The 24,779-nt window shown below is 36.8% G+C and overlaps 1 protein-coding gene and 1 long non-coding RNA gene across 3 annotated transcripts in view; one reads left to right on the forward strand and one right to left on the reverse strand.

The window, feature by feature from the left end:
• fam172a (family with sequence similarity 172 member A) overlaps positions 1-4,808 on the forward strand; it is a 430,929-nt gene extending 426,121 nt beyond the window's left edge. For both annotated transcript variants that reach the window (XM_055633335.1, XM_055633336.1), the window contains exon 11: positions 2,059-4,808. In XM_055633335.1, coding sequence (XP_055489310.1) covers positions 2,059-2,210 — 152 coding nt within the window. In that variant the 3' untranslated portion in view covers positions 2,211-4,808. The remainder of the gene's footprint in view (positions 1-2,058) is intronic.
• Positions 4,672-23,655, reverse strand: LOC129695900 (uncharacterized). Its single transcript, XR_008723247.1, has 2 exons — positions 22,501-23,655; positions 4,672-5,761 (listed from the first exon to the last, which is right to left on the reverse strand). It is a non-coding gene; the product is annotated as an uncharacterized LOC129695900 (long non-coding RNA).
• Between the last annotated feature and the right edge of the window lie 1,124 nt (positions 23,656-24,779).

The following is a 24,779-nucleotide window of genomic DNA, read 5'->3' on the forward strand; positions in this document are numbered from 1 at the left end:
TCATGCAGATTAATCACTGAGAAAACCTGCTTTGATTTTTCAAGCATTGAGTCCTTGACACGTACATCCTGTATCACACCTGTAAGCAATAGACAGAATCACTTGCTTTTGCTAAGTGATGCTTGTCTAGTAGTTTGCCAACCAGACCTTATATAGTCCAGCATCTGTTCACAGGAATTGACCCACAGTCTAGTTTTTTACAGTCTTAATTGATGGGGCAGCTTGATATGCCACTCACCAAACCTGGTATGTCAGACAACACTACCACCTTTCCGAAAGGTGACCTTTTACCAGAGAATTGTACTTTAACCTAAATAGCCAATCTAAACTATACCTAGATTGAGAAATGTTCCTATGAAACTGCATGCTATCACAATTAGAAACCAGTATTTGCATTTATTTCGCTTAGAGGATGCAAATGACATTGGCAATACCATCATTCATTGTCCATCCCCATTTTCACTTGAACTGAAAAGGAATTTCAGAAAGTATCAATTGGGTGGGCCTGGAGTTCTGGTAAAGAATTACAAAATTCCTCACCTGAAGGACGTTCGCGAATCAGATGTGTTCTGACAACAAGACAGCAATGTTGTGTTTACCTTTCCTGCAACCATGTCTCTGGGCCAATGGTCCCAAAATGTGATAGATACCCCTGTCACCTAATCTTACTAACTGTATTTGTAAATGGTGTCCCTTAGAGGAGTACTATCGTTTATTTCTTATATTCAATGCTATTGAGAAGTACATGGTTGAATATGTTAATGGCATTAAGCTAAAGGAAATTTTCCATTTTATTTCACAAAATACACAAATGCTGAAAATGTAGCAAGATCTGTCACCATGCAAACCATGTGGTATAGCTACTTGTATTTGATAAATAAATATAAACAAAATGCATATGGCTATGCCATCCTCAGCTCTGGAAATAAGGCATGGTATGCATATTTGTTGGTGAAAATTGAATGCTAATAAATGGAGAAGCAGTTTTCCAGTAAATGTGATGCCTCATCAGAACTATCTATACTTGTGCCAGGTTTTCCGTAAACTACAGATAGAAATAGTCAATTTGCTAATCTTTCTGTCACAGCCCATTTAATAATTCATTGGTGACATGATACACAAAACGGAAAACAGTTATGAAAATCCTTTGTTTAACACAAAAGTAATTACAGTTTAAGAATATGCTTCTGTCTCTAGATGGATCTTGGCTGTGTAATGGCCAAATTGCATGTTCAACCATTAAAGCTGATAATTACAAGTCATTTTATGCTTGAATCAAGATTTTGTATTTCACATCTATTTTTGAACCAATGATCTAATATGGGTGAAAGGAGAATGGTTTGTTCCACTGCATTTGGGGTGAACCTCTGCCTAGATAAGGCACATATAAAAGGGTGCAGTGTCAATTGAACTATGTGGTATTGTGAAATAAGCATGAAAAAACAAGAGTTCCACTATATTTCCCTCCAGCATCCCTCCTTGCTAAGCCCCAGCAAATTTCAAATCTAAGATTTCTTCAAGGCCACTTTGGTGATATCCAACGACAAAGAGTATGTTGTTGATTTCACTTGGAATCCCTTGCATTCTTACATTGAGTAAAATGACAATATGTACCTTCATTTTCTGAAGTTGACTTTCTGAACTGGCTTGAAGTCTATACATTTCATTGCCCTCTAAGTTTCAGACTTGGCTGACCTGCTGCAAATTCACCACTGGATCTTCACAGCACTAGTGTAATGTGTCATCTAAATCTGGTTCTGAGAGCCCAACTGGCAGTAGTTGTTTATATTTTTGTAGGCTGCTCCAGAGGGAAATTTAGACTTTCAGATGCAATATATCCAGGACAGTTATTCCTGGATGGGTTACAATGAAGAGCATATTTTGTTAAAAAATAAGCAACCAGTAAGTCAAATGGTGATGTTCTTTTAAAAGCAAGTCTTTATTTTTTCCTTATCATGATTTTTTCCCTATAACAAACCACAATTACCTGTATGTAACTGTATCGCTTAAGCCATGGATATAGACATTAACTTTATTCCTTTTTTCACTCATTTATAGGTACAGAACGGCATGAGCTAACATCGTGGAAGAGTTTTAATTCAATTATAAAGTATTTTACTCAAGCTTTAGAGGCACAGAACACTGAAACAAAATCTAAGCCAACAGTGATAACAAGAAGCTCCAACCGAAAGAAAAGTGAAGAATTATGAAGCAAAAAGCCATTTTCCTGCATTTGTTTTTGCTCTGGCAGCCCCTCTATCCCTCATTAGATTGTTTTCTTTTTGGAGCAAAGGGTCATGGTGTATACATCTAAATAGCATTTTGCATTATTTCTAGATGAGCGCAACTGTCAAAGCAATATGGGTCTGCCGGTTGTGTTTCCTGTGGTCCCGAGCTCAGATTTGGTGCCACCGATCGGTGCGCAGATTAAGAGTGACAGCAGTTCTGCACAGTGCAGCGCAGAGCGGCTCTAATTGCCCTGACACAGCCCTGCACTGAGCTAATGCCATGGGGCTATTGGCTTCCCCCATGTCCTAATGCCTGCCAACTATTCTTCATTAAAGAGACAGCTTCTCTTTTGTCGACCTATGTACAGCAGCCTTTAAAATAGCCAGAAATCACAGCTACTCAACATTTTCCCTTCACGTACTCAAGCCTTGTCATAATTTTCAAGGGATTTCAAATGCATTTAAGTCGCTAAAGATGACAGTTGTTTTTGGTGATGCCAGCTGTCACGTTTTATGTCTGCTCAAAAGTAACTTGATATTACTGAAGCGGTGTGTTTATTTTTCAAAATATATCAGAAGTACTTCTTAAAGCTCAAGGATGTTTAAAGATATGTTGGGTAAATTGGCATCACTGTGAATATCTATGTCAGTTGGCCAATAAAAACTAAAGCAATGTTTCTCATAAAAAACACATTAATTAGATCAAATCTAAATCCAAAGGTCTGTATCCATAATGTGATCTGATTAATATCAACATATACATTACGCTGCATCTTTTAAATGACTAGATTATTTTTAATAACTAGATTGAAGACTGTGTAGTACAAACAAGAGAGCGATAATAACCATTTTTCTCAAAATATTAAGTGGACATGATTAATTTGAAAGACCACTGTAAATGTTTTCATTCTGTGCTTGTTACAATATTTACATTTTCTTGCTTTTAACTAGTTGCTGAGAATTTTGTTTTTAAAAATTGACATTCAGGTTGGTTACTGCTGTTGAAATATGCACTTTCATTCTCGTTTTAAGTAATATTCATTGTCCTTTTCAATTAACTGCAAATTATAACTGAATTTAAAAGATGCTTTAATAGCTCAAATGTTACAGCAAAAATAAAATTGCTTCCTAAGGGAGTAATGTTACAAAATTGCAAGAACACAAGAAATTGCATGTTAATGCAAGTTTAGTTCCTGCTCCATCATTCGAACTGGAAGTTCATTTTTCAGTTTAACACTTGCTAGTTTTTGCTTGCTTGTGATTCATTGGCTATAGAGTAGCTTGGGGATTCTGCTAAAATCTAGGACACACAAAATTTTAACATTTGAGTAATGTAAAGTGTGTTTTAGGACCAACTTATGAAAATCCTTGGAGTAATTACTCATTACCTTGTTTGATCATTTGAAAATTGGAGCTTTTTGCAGTGCTTCAGAACATGATCGAATACAAAAGAGGGAATAGATTATTTAGAATATTCAAATTCTTGTTATGCATTACATAGGTTCAAGGCAGGACAGCACAAAAATGCGAGATGAGAATTAACATACATTATTTTAATTAAATATTTAGCAATATGAAGTTTGAGAAATATGAAATAGGTGCAAAGCAGTGTACAAAGTCATTAATTCAAGTGATTTGTTCAGGTTTATAATGCTGCTAGTGTTCTGAGTGGCTGAAGAGCTTCATCAGGCTATGTGAATAGGAAAAGGGACCCAAGGGAAGCCTTTGGTAGCTGCTTTGGTGCATGTGTAGCTCCACTCCCATAGAGACAGGTTAGGAGGTTTGCTGCTGGAGCTTTGATTGGAGTTTACAGTCATTTGACATTTCCAGCACTTTCTGCCAAATGACACTGGTCCCTACAGAATGCATGCCCTATTACCTGCCCATCCACCCCCACCCCCCTTACCCCGACATCTGACTTCATTCTTTAGGTGTACTTGGAGTTTAAATGTGGAAATTGAAAAATGAACAAAATTAACCTCAAATTCAAGCATTTCAATTGGTGATAATTTATCTGTTAATCTACATGCAAATAATTATTCTTTCACGTGGCTTTTACAATCAAAACTTGCAGAAATTGATAATGAAATATTGGTAAACTTAAATGCATTTAATGTTATCATTATCAAGATTAAAGTAAATAATAAATTGGTATCTCTAAAAATGCCTTCAGTTGTGATGGCTTAAACAATATGTTACATTCTGCAGTACATTTTTATTTTGATCTTAAACTGTTTTATTTGTAATAGCAAGTGTAACTAGTTGGATTTTGAAATATTACAGGCTTACTTTTGAAAACTATCATAAAGGAAAAAAATCATCTCGACAAGATGAAAGCTTAGGATGACTGACAGCATTAAGTGAATGGGACCTTTCCATGCAATTGTGAATGGGGGCGATAGGGGGAAAATCTGATGGAAAATGAATTTTCAACCCAGAAACCTTCAAAGCAAAACCATGATTTTTATTTTTGATAGTTTTCAAATCCACTTATCAAACTGAAGCACTGAAATGAAAAGTTGCGTTCTCCAATGTATAAATCAACTCTTGCTTTTAATCTCGCTGTGTGATGACTCTGATTTTAAAGCTTTTACTTTCAAATGACAATATTAAAATAAAATCTGAATCAAAATAAAGGTTTTTATCACCTTTAGTTTCAGTAACTCGTTGTCAGTGGTGTTCATTAATTAAAAAAAATTCAAATTGAAAGCAAAGTAATTTGTTGACATGAGACGTGACAATCTTTGAATAGATCAAATCATTATGATTCAGAAGGTGGGATGTGAAAGATAGTAGTGCCAGATTCAAGTGGTTAGTACAATGTTAGAATAATGATTTACCTTCATTTCTAACCTAGAAATGTCTTTAGGTTGAATTTGCTCTTGAAATTGTAGTTTGTTCCCTAAAAAGCAAATCTATTTTTATTAAGTTGTAATGTTTGTTCTTTAATTTCCCAGTTGAATTAACTAGTAAGTTGATTTCTGAAGTGGAATGTAAGAAAGGGAGCCATCAATTGATACACGCCACTCTGTTGTCTCAAGTCGGAGGAATCAGTTGGAGTAATTCATACCATCGGATTTCTCAATGAGTTTGAAACAAAGTTGGGCATGTTCATTAGAAGGTTTGTAGATGAGTTACTATTTATTCAGCAGTAGATTTCAAAACAGCCGTGCCTGAATTATATTTTCAAACTGAAGTCCATTCAAGTAGTTACAGTAATCTGAAAAATGCCATTCTTATTTAACCCAAGTTCATCACTATTTGGTACTCTCTGGAAAGAGTGAAAAGTAGTCTGGGAGATGCGAGCAGGAAGAGTGAGGTCACCTGATGATTCCAATATCTGGACCGAAAATGAAAATGGCATGGTACTTTCAAACCGTGTTATCAGTTGGGATTATTGAAATGAAAGTTCATTTGACTCAATTATTTCTTAACCTCAGTGCTAGGATTGCTTTCAAACCCAGTAATCCCTCTCGGTTGCAACAGGGAACAAAGCCTTTGAGTTCTTTCTTCATTTTACCCTAGTAAGGTATCTGGAAAAGAAGAAAATACAGTTTAAATTCTAAATATAATTTACAAGAAAGGACATGTTTTCTCAACATGTGAAATGACAAATGCATTGCTTTTAGAAATATCCCATTTAATCATATTTCCTGATTTTGAGTTAAAACAGTGTTGATATTGTAATACTGTGTTGATATTGTAATGATGCTTTATTTTTGCATTCAAAAAAGACCACCTTGTTTTCATTCTGAAATACAATATTTGCATGCAGGTATATTACTCATCTTCCACCTGTCTGCAAGGGTCAGAGGAACCTTCTTGCAAGCCAATATTTTAATACCCCAAGACTAATGAATTATCTTATGAAATGTATTAGCAATAATAGGCAATATTCAAAATTTAATAAACTATGTGTGTTTCTTTACAGTTTTCTTTAAATTAAATTGTAGTTAAACCAGAGGAACATAAGAATAGCAGATGTTTAGTTTGAGATTTAAATTGGAAAACACTGAGTTTGGAAATTGTAATATACACCACCTATAATAAATATGTATATTATTCCCGTGTTTACTGTTCTTTATATGTGCCAGACAGTGTTAATATTGTTAGTTGGGAGAATAGATGAAGGATCCACTCTATCTTCGAAAAAATCCGAATAGTTCCATGTATCATGGGCAGTAGAACCTTTAAGCCATAACAATATACGATAGCCTATAGGCCTATGCAAAATTTCAGAACTCAATTATTTGTATGAATATGAATTTAAATAGCCATTTATGTCTCGCTATATGATGCGTATACCGCAGTGTATTTACTTATAATGCATGCGCGATTGTTTGGTTCTGCAAAAATACTTTTTTCTCTGAACGTATCTCCGAGCAGTATCATTATTACATTCTGTCGAAGTGCAATCGTTTTAACACATCCTATCACAATTCAAGACAGTTAATCCAAGCCGGGCTATCGCGTTAATATTAACATCGGTGCAATAACTGAATGTAGTTGATGAAATATAATTGACACAATGCAATGAAAACAAACCTCCAAACCTATAAAGATGCATCACGGATATATTTTGTTTTCCTCTGCGATGTATTTGAACCCATTTCAGGTGTTTGTTTATTGGGGGGAAATGGGACGGGAAGAACACGATGATCCAAAACTATGCCGTAAAAGTAAACAAAACCACTTGCTTTCCATGAATATTTACCTCCGAAATTAGTAACATGGGAGGTATTGTATTGTCACTAATGTGTAAAATCGCAAAAATAAAAAATAACTGAATGCCATCTAACTAGCCTTCCTGTATAATTGTAGGTTAGAAAATTGCGAAGTAACCCGGGCTCTAATGTCCATAAATGACGGTGGAACTTGATGGATATATTGAAGCAGATTGTAAGAATGTAATTATGAATTAACGACAGTGTGGTGTAATCCATATAGTCAGGATCACTTGTTGGAAATTATCAGATGCATTCACGAGGATCGGCATCTTATGTATGATCCGTCAACAGTATTTAAACTGTATAAAATCATGCCACCTTCTTTAAGAATGTAACATAATGATAGATATTGCCATACGTTCCCTCTTTGCCAACAAACTCGTCGGCCTGCCAATTATCGAGGTTACGAATGGTTGGAAATAAGTGTTCGATTGCAACAAACTCTTTGTAGCGATCAATAATGAAATGGCCCGGATTTTTAAAAATAAGAACAATTAAAAATGTTAAGTAAAAAGTTGAATGTACCTCTGATTGATTGACAGGTACTACTAAATCACACGGTATATGTTTTAACCAGATCTTGCAGAAGCAACTATCCCGTATGCATAAAAGTTGCTAACATTAACGTTGCTTTTAACATATATTTTAATAGGCGAAAGATTCACCTTTTAGATTCAACCTTTTTGGTGCGTGCACTCTTCGTGTTTGTGAGTTTATTCACTAGATCAGTGACAGCTCTTTATTTGCATAATTATATGCTATAGACTGGAGTGAAAACTAACCTCCAAATTTCATGGGTCACCAAACTGCAACAATCAATGTTTTATCATGTATGCTAAGGAAAATCTAAGAAGCTATATAAAGTTTCTTAGGGATTTGTTTTTCTCTGTCTCTCGGAGGAAAAAAAGGATATTTGTGTCTCTTCAAGAGATGTAGAAACCTTTACATCGCTTCTAAGTAACTGAAATCTATTAGTCAGTAATAATAGAGATTAAAATGTACGTGGGGATTTCAGTCTTTTTAGTTTTACTTCAAAGTAGTTCCGTAAAACACGATCCATGTATAACAGCTAACGGTTTAAACTAGATCCACTCTTAGGTTATGGAAATTTCTTCGGAACAAAACTAATTTGATTAAGAATTTAAATCCAGATATGCTTTACCTAAATGTTTATTGTAAATACATTGCACAATTCTAATATATACAACATTCAGATTTGTTTTACTTAGTAGAGTTGAAACAGCCATGCCAATTTGTTAATATCATTTAAGTGATGGTGAAATGGAAAAATATTAATTGATATAGAAACATAGAAAAATAGGTGCAGGAGAAGGCCATTCGGCCCTTCGAGCCAGCACCGCCATTCAATATGATCATGGCTGATCATCTAAAATCAGTACCCAGTTCCTGCTTTTTCCCCATATCCCTTGATTCCTTATGAGCTAAATCCACTAACTTTCTCTTGAAAACATGCAGTGAATTGGCCTCAACTGCCTTCGGTGGCAGATAATTCCACAGATTCACAACTCTCTGGGTGAAGAAGTTTTTCCTCATCTCAGTCCTAAATATTGATCAATATGCTTTCATTTTTACATTGCATAATACCAATAAACAATCCATGAAGCAGTTCATTTAGAATTTTTCATTCCATCTTGGAAAGGTTGAATTAGGAGTATGAAATATTTTTTAGATTTCGAAGTCGTATTTTCAATGCTGTTTGTTTTGATAAATCGTGTATGACTTGTAAAATCGTGCAGGCTCTTTATTTTTAATTAAAGCAAACATTAATATTACAACTGTTAAAGAATAAAATGCATTATGAAATACTTAAAGGAAGCGGCGTGTATCTCCTATATAGCACAATTGTCACTGTCATCTAGAGCAAATAAAGCGTCGCGATTACACTTTCTCTTGAGAAAGAGAGTATGGACGAAATTTCGCACACAACATAAAAGTTAGTTATTTTCATGATATATATATTTATTTCAATCGATTCTTCAATAATAAGAGACTGCTCTCTTTTCCGTACCTATATAGCTGTGCCCCCCCCCCCCTCTCTCTATCTATCTATCTATCTCTGTATGTCTGTCCATCTGCCTATCTATCTATTTATATATGTATATCCCATGGATACAATTCTTAGTTATTAACGAACATTTGCAGAGTTTTTTTATCCACGTCAAATTGAACTCGAATGTCCTTGCCAACTTTCACTTTCTTGGTGACCACAGAAAAAAAATGGACAAATAATTGCTTCTCGGTTTGAATAACATCTCGTGTCAGGTTTCCTTTCGGAAGCTCATGATCAAATTTATAGCAGTTGATCATGGATGTTCTTTCTATTAGAGTCTGGTCTATTAAGGTCGATTTATGGTGTTTTCAAAGGTATTATTCGTGTTGTATCTGCAAGTACTACTCCACCAGGCTATCAATGCGTGGGCTCATAATAAAACCACAGTTCCCAAACTTTAACACATTTGATAACGTTTATACACGACCAACCTATTCAAATAATAATCGTTTATTATTTATTATCTTAATTGTCTTATTTATTTATTAATTGAACCGTGTGAAATAAACGTTTACATGAACAAAGTGGACAGGATGTTTGCACAATGTTGGACAATTTTCCAGTAACGAAAGATTTTGAGAAACCACAATTGAGCAAAGTGCCACAATCTCTTTAACTATAGGGCATTAGTTGATTATAAAATGTTCCGGTACAGGTAGATTCATAATAAGGTGGAAGGTCATTTATTTAGGGCCGATGCTTCCTGGAGGTCTTATCTCCTTTCTCAACATCACCGCAGTCCGTTTTTCATGGAACTCAGGTGTTTGCCGCAGCCATACCCGACTGCACTCCAGAGTTGGTCATTAGATCCACCGTCACCTCGCTTCCATCTCCTGCAGTTTTGCTCTCACCTGAGTGGGAAGGTTTTTGTCTCAGTTCCAGAATTGTGACATATCCGCGGATTTTCTACCTAGTTAATGTCCACTGGCTGTATTTCTGATCGGTTGTAACCCCATACTGAAGGCAGAGAGAAAAGTTTCCGAAAGGTTTTGATGTGCGTTAAATGAATTTTCTTCACACTATACTGAAGGAGACTGAAATGTCAACCGCGCGCTATAGAACCATAGATACAAAAGATAATTGGGTGACCAATAACCTAACCTAATTTTCTCAATAAATTGAACTGAAATAAGTTCCATTCAGTCACATGCATACGGAATTTCAAACCAAACGCTTAGTTAATGTTAAAGTGATTTGATTTAGTGGAATACAGAGACTCTGCTGTTAACCCAACTACTGTCTCTGAAATAGTTTTGTTATATATCATCTGCACATCAATTTCCTACGGACTACTAGGTCTGAACTTTCTAAACAGAATTAGATAAATACACATCGTGTGCCTATTCACACGCGTGTCCGAATAAAACATCAGTTAAAATGTCCACGAGTCCATCACATTTTGATGTACAGGTGCCGCTGCCTTTAAACAAAAACTCATTTAAAAATGATTTTAATGGTTTTAACAGTTCCTTTTTTCTTTTCGAAAGACTCAACTTTTGCAGAATATTCTTTTGCGTTTGTAACGAGAGAAGGTTCTCAGGCAAAAACAACATAAAACAATGCGGATTGAGAGCTCAGTAAGGTTCATTTCCCACCTCGTGTGCCTCCTGGTCCAAGAGCCGTATTATCGTGTACCTCCTGGTCCAAGAGTAGTATTATCAATCAATTCAACATATTTTACAAAGTGAAATTATTGTAAAACAGCATTTATTGTAAAACAAATAAATATTTTAATTAAACACCAGACTTCTTTTTATTTACCGCTCTATTTGTCACCCTGTTTTAAAACTGTATTTTATCGCTAACAAGACAGTGTGAAGTTTCGCTACATTCCGCGCACTTGTTACAATCTCTGCATTGCTAAACCACTATTATATATTGATTGTTTTTTATTATTTGCTGATATGTCACATCATACTGTATGCAAAATATATCGATGGCAAACTTGAGTTATAGGTATGTATCCATACAGCGTGTATAAACGCATCTAAGTGTGTGGATCGTAACTAAAATGATTTAAACATATATAAGAGCGGGTTCCATTTCCATTATCATTCTTCTTTACATTTTCTGTTCAAAGAAGGTTCAAGTTTATCCATTTTCTAGAGTAAGGGATGAATGCGTAGAACGTAATATTTGTTCCATTAGATTACATTGTTTGCTAGTGTACATGTTTTACACGTAAAATAACTTAAGAAAGTGTATTTTCTCAACAGTAAATAGAATAGAATCACAAACTCTGGCTAGAGTCATATAGTATACTGTACGTTAACTCATAGCAATCAAACTGTTGTCATTATCTTTTAACGCGCTAAACTAATAGATGTTAGAGTCGATAATAAATTGTATTCAATAAAAACTGACGAAAAACTTTTCTCTGAAAGGAACATTAAAATAAAAGATCATAAAAAAATCTCGAGAACACTGTTTTATCATAGTACAAATAAATCACGTCTCAAGCAGATAGTTTTTTAGGTTAAAAGGACGTTGAATTATATCCTTCACAGAAACTTATTGAACATGCCGCCAGCTTTCTAAAATAGAACACTTCAGCGGTATTAGCGATTAGAAACAGTAAGGACTGGAGACCTATGTGCCATTTACTTATTTATAAGGAGATTGCCCACACTTCAATTTATGTTGAAAACGAGAAAAATAGTCAAATGCTGTATATTTCCTGCGATATCACGTACGAAATGCCCAGCGATAGCACCATGGACAGCGCCTTGTAGCTCTCATACATTTGCCAAGTTTCCACAGATCTCTCGTCCGAATAAGTTTGGTAAAAATGTCAGGCTTTTATAATCATGTTCTTGAGGTGCGACAGAAGCAAAACACATTTTCCTCTTCCCAAAGTTTCCTATATAAACCCCCTTATCTATTTCAACTCAAGTTTTATCCAAAGCAGATAATGTGTCCTACAATTTAAAGTACGTCTCTTCCTCTCTCTCAATATATATATACATATATATATACATTGAGAGAGGAAGAGACTGATTATATATATATAACAGAACGTTAGATAATATTTTATTGAATACAATATATAATCCCCATAATATTTTATGTATATATATATATATATATACAATGGATGTGTGTGTGTATGTGGGTATATATATATATATATATATATATATATATGTGTGTGTGTGTGTGTGTGTGTGTGTGTGTGTGTGTGTGTGTGTGTGTGTGTGTGTGTATACACACACACGTATTTATATATATATATATATATATATATATATATATATATATATCCTTTGTTAGTTAAATGTTATATTTTTACCTTTGCTTGGTTTACTTATTTTTAGCAGTTTAATCCAATCGTATCCTGAATTGTAACATGCAGAGTCGCTCTCTTGTTTGTTTATTTAGTATTTTCCAGTCTGTTGTATTTTACTATTTAAGGCTGGAAAAGTGCGGTGAACATTTCTGTCTGATATTATAGTTTGTTGGATATTCAACCTTCTCTGCATTTCTCAAAAGGTTTCTGCCAAGCGTTTTGTGGTTGATTGCAATTTAATGTAAACAGACTTTTAAATGAAAATAAATGCATAAATTCTAAAAATGTATTGCATTTTGTTATTAACTAAAAGGGTGGGGGGGGGGGAAGAAAACGTTGGTGTCGTTCAGTTTACTTCGTGCAGTAATGGAGTGTCTCTTGAATTACACCTGGAATTTGTGAGCGAGTTTGCTTTTGGGAAGGAGCTGTTTGATGGGAGTTACAGCCTTCTGACAGCTTGTTAATTAAAGCCCCCTGGAGATGAGCCTCTGGAGCCACCGTCCATATCAAGACAGTACTAAATATCCAGATTCTGACAGCAACCCAGCAAGATTCAAAAGTAAAACAAGCATATTTTCTCAAGTGCTTAATCTATCCTTCCTTTCTTGTCTCTCCGCCTGAGCAACAATTCCAGCAGGCTCGCTCAACCAATGCAAATGTATTTAATACCTAAAATGTTAAAAACAAAGTGCAAACAGCAATATTCAAAGTTTCTCTTCTCTTCCCTTTTTTTAAAGAACACATATGCATACTGTGTTCAGTCAGAATTTCCATTCAAATTTGTGAGAGCACGTTGCTTTGCAAAAATTGGAAATATTCATCCATATCAATTTTAAAACTATGCCAAATGTTCTGGTACAATGAATAACTTTGCCCCTCAAATCGCTATATGAAATATAACTATATATAATATATTGACCTGTTGAATTACACGTGGTTAATCGTTTCAAAAAAAATTGTTTCAGCTTAATAAAGTATTTAAACATTTACACAGTACTCCGAAACTAATAACCGGCGCCACAATAGAAAATTATTATTCCACAATATTCATAAAATGTCCACTACCTTAGATAATTTGAACACGCATTTGTTTATCTATTTTAACTTTACAGTTATTACTCCGTGCCTGATTTTTTGCGCAATGGACAGCCATTTCAAATGGCAGACATTCCTTCTTCTATTAGTTTCATATCTCCCTTCACAACTCGAGCTGGAGACAACCTTGTCATGTGTCCAGCGAACCTGCTTCGACCCCTTTCACCTGGCCACGTTTTCTCTTGCAACCCTTCAAAGTCATCTCTAAATGATTCTTATTCTGTGTAGATCATTTGTCAACGTCAAAAATAGACTTGCTTCTATTTATTGAAAGAAAACTGTGATCCTATACAGGGAAAACCTTCCATGGAAATCAATATCATATCCAAAATATTTACCAACCATATGAACCGCTTTCAAAAGTGTTGAATATGCGAAAGCCAATACTATTTTCATCGATTGCGATCGGGAGAATTGAAAATCTCACCTCAACATCTATGCAAGAATAACCTCTGAATACATTATTCAACTCGAATTAATTTAAAGCATTTAAATGAAACAAAGGTTCAGCTTATTTCTGCGTCAAAAATATTCGTTCGGTAAAACGCACAACAAATAGGACAAGATAGGTTGAAACGGGGACGGCATGTTATCGTTTGATAATCCCGTTACATAACATTTATTTCTGGTCTTTGGCGTGAGTAATGACAATGGGGCAAGCTGGGATCTAATAAGTGATAACATCAATCTTAAGATGTTACCATTTGATCTCAGACGCAAAACTCAAACGCGAATTGGAAGTAAATTTGTGCCCATTAAACAGGAAATACTGATATTAGACTTCCTAATGACATTCAGAGCATTTTTATTTTCACAACTTAATTTTACACCTAACATTATAACCTTGCACGACTCCAGAACTGAAAACAATGTTATGACAAGAACTGAAAACAAACGGCGTTAAATGGAGGAATATAAAGAGTCTGGTGATAAACATTCGTTAACTGTTTTGATTTTTTGTTTCATTTAAATTAGTACTTCGATTTTCCAAATATAGTATAAATTAAAAATAAGGTCTTCAAAATTTTATTCCAGCTCCATTCAGATGCAATTCCTTATAAACTCTCCCAGCCCTATTTTCTTTGATTTGTTCACATAATCGATATGTTTGACTTTGAACTGATCAAACCACTTTGCTTTGAGTCAGAACATTGAATTCGCTGTTTAAAGCCCAGGACAGCCGACATGTTTTTAAATAATTTCGCGTTGGGGATTGAGGGGCAAAGAACAACGGTTACAATTTTCTTTCTTTTTTTTTAATTTAATAAATTACGAAAATAATGTGGATATTAACGATGTTAACGGCGTTTGGACGCTGGCAAGACAAATAAGGGAAAACGTCATTCAGTCTCACTTCGGACTAAACACCTATATTAGATTAATAAACCTCAAATATTTTATGTTAATATTAATCAAATTCTTTGAAATATATCAATTTTATAGCTGACAATAACTTTAACCCTCGATGTTTTTAACGGGACATTTAATCATTCAATAAATCAAATTGACGTTGTGTTTACTTTCTCGCCCTATAGTTGCTGGTTGCTGTGGGAGTGCAGGTGTGTCGCGGCCGAATTCTAGTCCCAATACCCCGGCGCTTGTGTTATGGGCCGGCCTGCGCTCTGCGGTGGTTTTCATTGCCACCTAGTTACAATGCAGCTGCTGTCGCGCTCTCTACCGATTTCTCTTTTCAAGCCAACTAACAAGATGTAAATATAAAACTCGGAATAAAATGTAAAATGGTGATTAAAGAGGAATAAAATTAATATTAATGTACCTGAATGCATTTCGGCAGTTCGCTGTTTGAAAGACAGTCTGACATGATTGCTAAAATAACTGGCCATACCTTTTGGATTTAAACAGCGTTTGACAAATTGATGCAATTATTCCGCACAAAATACCTATCTATATTATCAAGCATATTGAAACAGATTGATTATATACTTTGAAACTTAGATTGATTGTAAATTCATTGAAACAATTTAAAACGCCCCTTCCTCCTCGTCTCATTTTAAAACGCTATCATAGTAACTCTGAAATGGTGTGAATTATAGCTGATTTATAACTAACATTCGTGTTTTTAAATGTTTTATTATTTTATATTAATACTATAAGATTAATTCTGCTCATACAGCAAGTGACAACTGCAGTCCGGTAAAGAGTACATAGAGATTCGGCCTCGCTAATGTGGGTGAAAGTTGATTGCCACGGCATTGAACGTGGTTTGCTATTACTTAGAACCGAAACTCGTTATTATTAATTCGCTTGTTCCTCTTGTGCAGGGTTCAAGGGAACATCTAACGTGGAAAGACTAATTCTGCGATCTTTAGTCAAAGCTTCATTTGATATTGCAAATCGAATTTTTCTGCCAGATCGATAAATACATGTACCACATGCCAGTACATTTATTGTTCAGGATAGTTTTGACTGTTGTAACTCAGATATGGCAATAAACTCCGAAGTGCCTACAGCTACAGCTGTTTTTAGTGTGAAATCTAATTTAGCGAAACAATTATTGGGCAATATCTGCTGTGATCTACATCGACTGTGGAGGTGGTGGGGAACGGGGGGCGGAGGATCAAACGGAATATAACCAACCGGAAAGTGGGATTGTACTGAAAATCGAAAACACCTGGACAGCTGTGTATGTGCGTGAATGTGTTTAAAATAAATCTTACAGGGAAACAGTTTAAAACAATGTTTTCAACGTCTTCCGGTACTTATTCGGTTCTCGAAATTGCGCGCCACCTAGCCTACAAAATATGAAACTACACAGCAGCACCAGACACGCTGTCTTCAACACATGAGGAGGAAAGCGTCCCCGAAGATCACAACACTGCATAGACAGTGCACCAACCATGTAAATGGTGAATGGAAATAAATGGAAATAAATCATTGCGATACTTGTGGAAAATATCAACTGGTTGCAATCGTTTAACTAAATCAATTCGCAAAGTCAATCAAGCTATGTACCAAACGCATTTGGGCTGAGTTTGTCAATGTTTAAATCTATTCATTTATCTAACAGGTTATTTTGTTTCATGAATATATGCAGTAAATGGCAAACTATGCACAACTATCTAAATTAATATGCTGCCTTTGATTGTTAAATTTAATTAGGAATCTTCAATTTTAAAGCACAAGATATAGATGGTCGTATATATACAAAAAGCTTAACAGACCAATGTTATAATCAAGAGGCTTAAAGGGTGCTTAATCCACATTCGTGAATTTATTTTTAAAAAGTCATAAGTCGTGCAAATAGATTATATTATATTACACCGTGACATAGATTACACGTCGGTTTTAACGTCCGTGCCAATTAATCAGGTAAAATAATAACATATTTATTAGATTAATAATATTAATTCAGTTATCCTTCAGCTATAATTTTGCTCACACCAATGGACAAATAACATGCACCCACGTCGGCAAATCCAACTCGAACCTGGGTTTCCATGAAGCAAGAGAGCCCACAATTGTTTATTTGTCAACTGTTTCAGTAAAATAGCACAAGCAAGCTCAGAAAAATGACATTTTAAGTATTTATTTGCTTATCTAAAACATTTAAATTGAGTAAATTATTTCCAAATATCATAGTTATTAGCCCATGCTACAACATACAATGCATCTTCGATACATATTGCAATGCTGGTTTATAAAAACCCACAGTGCTGGGATGAGGTGACCTATTGTAGTTTTGTGACACGCAATATACTTTATTGAAATAAAATAAAATAAAATAAAAAGAATGGTCCTGCCAATGTCCTGTACTTTAATGTACGAAGAGTCTTCTACGGATAAAGTTTTCTAATGATAAGATAATGCTAAACGGTTAGATTTCTATAACTGCAAGGCAAAAAAGAATCGTGTATAAGAACGGGAGCGATTGCACTAAATAACTCAACCGTTTCTAAAACATTGTAAATGATTCCTGGTCTTGCTCTCAAAAACATTATCATTATTTCATCTTGATGCTGTTAGTGAACAGTGCTATAACTTCTATAACGGATTTACCATCAAAGGAAGCCCCTACTCGGTTTCGTGCTAGACTGCGCTGCAATGGTTTATTATAACTATTTTGAGTTTATTTTTAAGAAGTTGTAATTTTAGGCCACGGGAACAACGAATTTCCACATGGGTTCAATGATCTGTTCCTGCCAGTCGCAATAATATTCCACCAAACGTTGCTGAGTAGTTCATTTGAATTAAATTGGCCATTGGACTACGGCAGGAAAGCGTGCGCGGATTCTTATCTAGCAGATATGAAAGAGAAAAGGGGGCGATGAAACAAAGAAACGAAAAGGAAAATTTGAAATAAGCAAGACTAGCTGCCAAAAGCTTCTTCGGGGATTGTTAGTCACTGTTCATCATTCCTAATGCGATTATTCTTGTTATCGCATTCGAAGTATTTAACCAAGGGGAGGCACGTTCATTCTGTTATTAATTTGGTTAGATATCAATGGTAAATCCCATCTATGAATCCAATAAAAGCAAATCCTATAGAGTACGTTTTAAGTAAGTAATCACTTATATTCTCCTTCTCAAAAGCTACAGCGCAGGGGGTGAGGTGTTCAATGTGTACACTGACCAGAATGCTGATCAAATTGTTGTAAACTGACAATATATTTCACCAAAAACATTAGTTTTTATAAAGCCCTCACTAAATTAGAATTCCCGTTTTAATTTTCGATTAGCCGTAGATTGCATAATGGGTTCACGGTTGACAGAAAATGCAATAACATTACAACTGTACACTAGATATCTTTTTTATATAACAGTGAATGTAGAGTGTGGATTAACATCGATTTATTGCATTAAGAAGCAAAGAGCATAGAAGCCAACGGCGTTCATCAGGACGTCAGCAAATATTCCTCTAATGATCAGGTGGCAGTCGAGCTGCCATTACGTTTTGTTCACGGTTATGCACCAATTGTTTGATTCTCCTCCAGTTGTACTGGTGTTGGAAATATTGTTGCTGAGTGAGTGAAGAATGGTATCGAGAAAGATTAGGCAAAATAAGTTAGATCAATTGTAAATAATATAAAGAGGATGGATGCTTAACGCCTGTCGAAATGTTCTTTTTAGTAAAGGAGTGTTAATTCCATGCTGCCGGCGCAGTAATATTTGCCATTCCATATTAGGCAATCTGTAAATTAAATATTCAGCAGGAGATGAATAAAAAATATTGTCTAAATTGAAGGTGCATGCCTCAGCTGTACAGTCGTGCGGTGTATAATTGCATACGGTTGGGGAGAATGCATTGTGACACCACGCCTTACCTTCACACTGTCTATATATCAAACGTCCCCACTTGCCACATCTACATGGTGCTGAACGCATGGGATTTCAAACTTACTTTGATGTGCTTTCAGAATACTGAACTTCACCTGAATGTTTAGCTCCCCCTCCTCCTCTTGTTCCTTATTAAAGCCACCTTATTCCTTCTGTCCACAGATAGCTATTTAAACTGTCCTTTGTCCTTCGGTGTGCTGTCTTTATAATGTTATGGAAAGCGTGAGTTAAATTTTCACACAGTAATCACGTGCAAAGTTCGAGGGACGTTAATGTATAATCGGAAGAGCAACAATTTGTAAACCGAATGCTAGTGAGTGGATGAATAGGAAGGAATAATCACTGGACGTCAGATTTTCTTTTTCTCGTCCACCACGGAGAGAATATTTGAAATATGTGCAGCATTTGAATCGTTAGAAGAAGACTACACGGAAGTATGGTCCTGAAGTTAAATAACCGCGATAATACAAAGGCTGGTTAAACTGTGAAAGAAACTTTCCTATGAACTTTAGTTGGAGAGAATTTTCGTAGCTCCCCTTTCCTTTGTACTTAAGTCTCCCTTTCAGAAAGTGAGTATTCACAAAGACGTCTCTAAATAGTGCCTTGAAAGGTGTTCACATGAGGACACTGTCTCCTTTCTAGTAAAAGAGAGCGAAGATCTGACAGGTTTTGTTGTCAGTAGTATAGTGAGAGCTTTGTAAGATATTCGTTTTTCTTTCTCCAAATGCTCCAACTTAATAAAGACCCCCTGTCTTAAAGCGTGCATGCCCCCGCTGTCCCTGTCCACCCCGCGTCCAGCCTGTCCCTAAATTACCCACGTGATGTCTGCTAACATCATTTTAATGATTTTGTCAACATACACAGAATTAATTTTCATAAAAATGAAAATGTAAAACGGCCAACGTCCAATGCGAGTATGTTCCTACCCCCGCCCCCACACCCACACACACACACACACACACACAACCGCCACCCCCACCCACCCTTCCAAATGTCCCGATGTTGAGTAAGAAAGATTGCTCCTTGACTCTAAATTCATCCCATGTCAAAAGAAAGGATTTCAAACCTGCAAAAAAAAAATTGCCCCATTCAGATTAGGAGCGTTTATTTCTTGCTTGGCCTTTGAACAGAGGGGTCATGTCACTCAGGAAAGGGCTATTCCTTCCCTCTCCGTCTCCCCCTCGCCACAACGACACCGTTCACTAGCTCGCACTCGAAACCAACGTCGACCCGGGCTGGCTTTAAGGCAACATGCCACAAAGATTAAAGATTTGGCATTTTACAAGAAGACGAGGTGCTCCTGTAATCATAGCAGCGGTATGTAGGCCACAAAGTGCTACCAAACAGCTAGTGATGTCCTCCCTGGAGCGCTCCAGTCTCAGGCTTGTAGGATTTTTATCGACTATTGCTGCTTCGCTCCATACCAAGTCTCTCTATGAATTAACATTAAATATGGCTGACTCAATATCAGCAATAAGCCAAATATATTAAAAAGGGCGATGTGGCCAGCAAGGCGTCATTACCTGGTGCATCTATATTAAAAAGCGCCTCGCTTACGCTATGCTGTTGGAGGCATTATTTGTTGGTCTTCATTCTGTTTATTTTTACGGACTTTGCTTGGTTATGCAGGGAAATGTATGTTGACGGGAACGTTTAGTAGTGGATTATTTACGAGGGAATCAGGGGGTCAAGTTCTGGTCTAAGTGGCACATCTGCGAAACATTGAGGGCACTAATTCACCAAAGGCTGCGTTGCTTTTATTGTAGACATATTGGGGAATTAGCAAGAGTCCGCGTCCCCCCTTCGCAAGGGGGGGAGGGGGCCTGATTATATCATGATGTATTGCAGGCTCCACGTTCAATCTGTAACACTGCAGCTAAAACGTGAGGACGGGAAAAAAAAATCTAACAAAACACTCTAGCCATCCATTATGAAGAAAAATAGGAGCCATGCTGAGAAATTAGGTAAATAAATTCTAAATTAGAAGAATATTAACCACAACATCATTCACACAGCACCACGCCTGTCTGGCCTGATGTGCAATTAAATTAAAGCATATTCGCGTTAGAACGTCCCCCGGTTGTGGGGCCGTCTACACTTTAAAAAAATGCTCACTTTCCTCTCTTTATCTCTGTCGTGGATCCGATGCAGCGATGCTTGTTTTGGGACGGAGGGACGAGGGAGCGCGGGGGTTATGCTATATTAAATCTAAAAAGACTATATGAATGGTTCCAGCTTTATCTCATAAAACTGTCCCGAATGTTCAAAGCGAATGCGCGTCAGTTCATCAATTTCTCCTTTCCTTTTAAAACGATTCAACGTTTACAATAGACCTACCTACCTCGCTCATGTCACTGCAAGAAGGCAGATGTTATTTTTTCATACGTTTCTTGCAGTGTCTAGGCACATGCATTGCGTTGAAAATGTTCCACTCCGTTCATATTGTTTGCTAAATGATTGTATATATTAAACTGAGAAGAAAATGGTGTGATTCAGATCAATCAAACAAGCATATGTGGTTTTATTTTTACCTCAGGGAAATGACTAAAATGTTCAGAAGTAAAAAGAAATTGTCCTTTCGCCCTCGTCGAAAACGTTGCATATGTAATTTATTTTTAAGCGTTAGGTATCTACCGGTTTGTATTAATCTACAATACAATTCAAAAATATGTGCCCAGTTTAAAAAAATGTTTTATCTCAATTGGGTGACCTGTGATTGGTATAGTGACAGTCTAGTGTTCGGATTAGTTGTGTGTATATAGTAATCTATAGAGGGAGCGAGAGACCGTTATAAGATGCAAGCGCCAGTGACTTCTCAATATGTCTGCATTAAAACAAGCCATGATAAAATTGGTCTCAGCATGGTGCATAATTGCAACATAATGTTTCCAAATAACATTTAAAGAGATAGTTGATCATAGAGTTAAAATTACAGACTAGCTGCAGTGTACTCAAAACGGCTGACACTATTGAAGCTGGCCCAGGTGTTAGCAGAACCAGTCATGTTCCCTACTCATGTTTAATTTTCCACATGTGAGTGTGTAATGAAAAATACGTCAGATGTATCGAGGCTCAAACACTCCGTAGTCCAAACCGCGTCTCTGTACACGCGGTTAATGTGCCCGACACGAGAAGAAGAATTGTTTGCACATTTAATTAAGTAAACATGTCCACATATACGATTTGTGCACTGTAGAGGATGTCTTTAAAAATGTATTGACGTCACTGTGATCAGAGTGTATACCAGAAGGAACCTCCTGACGCCTCCACTGACTGTTTAAGGTTTCACCCTGTTTATACTCACAGTGCTGAGGCTACAGCGACATTACAACCCAAAGCATCTCATTTATCCGCCTGAACTTCAAGTGAAGTGTCTCCATTCTGCCCTTCATTAGTGGTCTGCATGTTTCCATTTACTTTACCAAACTAGTCCTTCTTCCCACAAATCAACCCACCCACCCATCCAAGGCACTATATTGTTCCCTCATTTGAGTTTGCATTTTTAATTATCATCCTTTTAGAAGCCTATTTTTAATGGCATGTCACGCCATTCGTAAATATGTTTCCATGTAACTTCGCTAGGCTTATTCCACAACCGGGCCGTTATAAATCCTTTACTTTTGTTTGCAATCTTTTACTTTCATTTCCGTCTGCCTCTTCTCCCCCGTTTCTCTGTCGCGCGCACGTACTCACACACTCACACACACGTAAATATAACTGAGATGCACATGCCACGTGTTGATAAATTTGTACTTAATGACAACCTAACTCCAATCTCAATAGAAATAAAGCGCTTACTTTTTGCAGACATCCCCTCTGGCCGCTGCCTTCTTTAATTATGTGTGCTACATCTCTTCCCTGTGGAAAAAAAAGGCCTGGTGTTTTGGATGCAATCTCGGTGCAATGTTTTTTTTTGAGAAGGGACTTACTGCTCCAAACCCAAAGGCTCCCAGTTAAGTGCAGATTGAGACATATCGGGTTCCTTATAAAAGGATCATTTCGTGTGGGAGGTTGGACACAAAGTTTGGACTCGTGACTTGCATTCCTGAGCGGCATGCATATTTTAAAACAACAAAGCAAGCGAGGAACAAGGCTTAGAGCAAAACAAAAACTTGGAAGTCTGAGCGATGAGAATTACTGTTTAAAAAATATCACATATCTGCTGTTCTTTCAGAGTGCGGCGGATAGTGTATGTTGCAAATTTGTGGGAACCTTGCTTCAATTATTTTAATAGCTGATTGCTTTGTCTCTTAAGGTTCATTTGGAAGGGCATTAAGTATGGTTAAAATATGCAACAGTTAAAACAAGTGACGAAGAAGGCAGGCTAACATATTTACCAGTGCACAGTGATACCGGTTGGTGCATCAGTAAAACGTGAAGTACTTTCTCAGACTCAGCACGTTGATCCTGACTTGGCGTATAATGACTCCGTTCTTATGTAATGAGTGTAGTTATTAATGGGAAATCAAATGAGAGAAACTCGGGCGAAATAGTGGCAGCTGAATATATATGGGCAGCGTCACACGGCGTGTGAAACCACAATTCAATGCTTGGTGCCAAAAATGCGCCTGATTGCTTTATTCATTTCATTCATTAAACATGTGATTATCGAGGTAATAAATGAAAAAGACAAATCCTGACGAAATATCATGTAGGCCACGTAAACATGTGCCCCCGTGCAGCTCTAGACACGGCTGTGTTCTTCACTAGACTGGATCGATTCTTATTTCTGCCATAAAACACCGTTTGCAACATGTGTGGAAATTTGAGCCCCGGCAGAAAATAAAATGAAGACGAAATGAGGGAACAAATAGTGAGGACGTGGATATCTCTGTTAGTTGTCAGTGCGGGCCCATGGGCCGAGAATGCTAATGTGACTGTGCCGTGAAAACTGAAGCTGCGTGTGTGTGTGCAGCGATCGATACCTGACCCATTGGTTTGGGCAATGTTTTATCTAGCCAAGCAATGATATTATCACCCCTGAACGTTATATACAGCAAACGTCTTCCTAAATCAACACACTGGTTCGCTTACAGAATGCATCTCTGCAGCCCCATTTCACAGAATCCTTTACGGATGGGGTGCTTAATATCCGGTAGCATTTATTTTTAATCCATTGCCGCAGCTTGATCTGAGATTCTAGACATGTACATACACAATTATGCAGACGTTATCTTGCTCGGTAACACTTTGGATCATGATAGGTGACCTGTATTTGAGGGGAGGTGGGATGGGGAGGAGGTGGATGAAGGGGGTGGGGGTGGTTTTCATAGCTGGTTGCTGGGATGGTGTGGGGCGGGCGAGGGACAAAGACAGAAGCCACAATGGGTTTTTTTTTAACGTTTTGCTGGAAAGTCCATTTTAAAGTTTAAACCAAGTTGTCACGTAAGCGGCGATTATATCAGACCATTCTCGTGAACTGATTAAGAAAGAAAACACATCTGCAATCCAGAGCAATGCTGTTGACCAAGCAATCTGAATGCATCTAACATGTGTTGCCCAACCTACTCTCCCCAATCTACTCTCCACATAATGCCCACCCCCCACACACACACACACACACACACACACACACACACACGTCTGCCTACAGCATAAATATTCTGGATAAAGTGCAATACCTTTTGCATTGCAATAACCATTGAACAGATCGCATGGTGCCATGCCATACATGTGATCATTTGAATTGTGATGAAACGGACAATGATTATTTGCGCAGATATTTGGAAAATATGTTGTCTTCTAAATATACGATATTCGATATACTGCGTGTTTTTGTTTGTCTGAGCAATGGCCGAAAGAAAACTTATCACTGTTTGAAAATTAGATGGGCTTCCTTCCCTAGGCCAACAATTTTGAATTGCAATTAAATAAATGGCGATCGCACCTCTCTTTAATCAGAACGACCGCAGAAGGACCTAATGGAGTTCCCAGTGGCTGACGCACTACGAATCCGGGCTGTGCACTTGTCCACTCTCTTCTAAAGATACTGAAATGTGTGATGTGAACTTTTTCAGGCTGATTTTTTCATGGAGTGGGTGGACGCTGGAATTCGGATTCCTCGGTGTGGGGTTTGA

The sequence above is a fragment of the Leucoraja erinacea genome, chromosome 3 (assembly GCF_028641065.1).
Source record: "Leucoraja erinacea ecotype New England chromosome 3, Leri_hhj_1, whole genome shotgun sequence".
NCBI classification, from domain to species: domain Eukaryota; kingdom Metazoa; phylum Chordata; class Chondrichthyes; order Rajiformes; family Rajidae; genus Leucoraja; species Leucoraja erinaceus.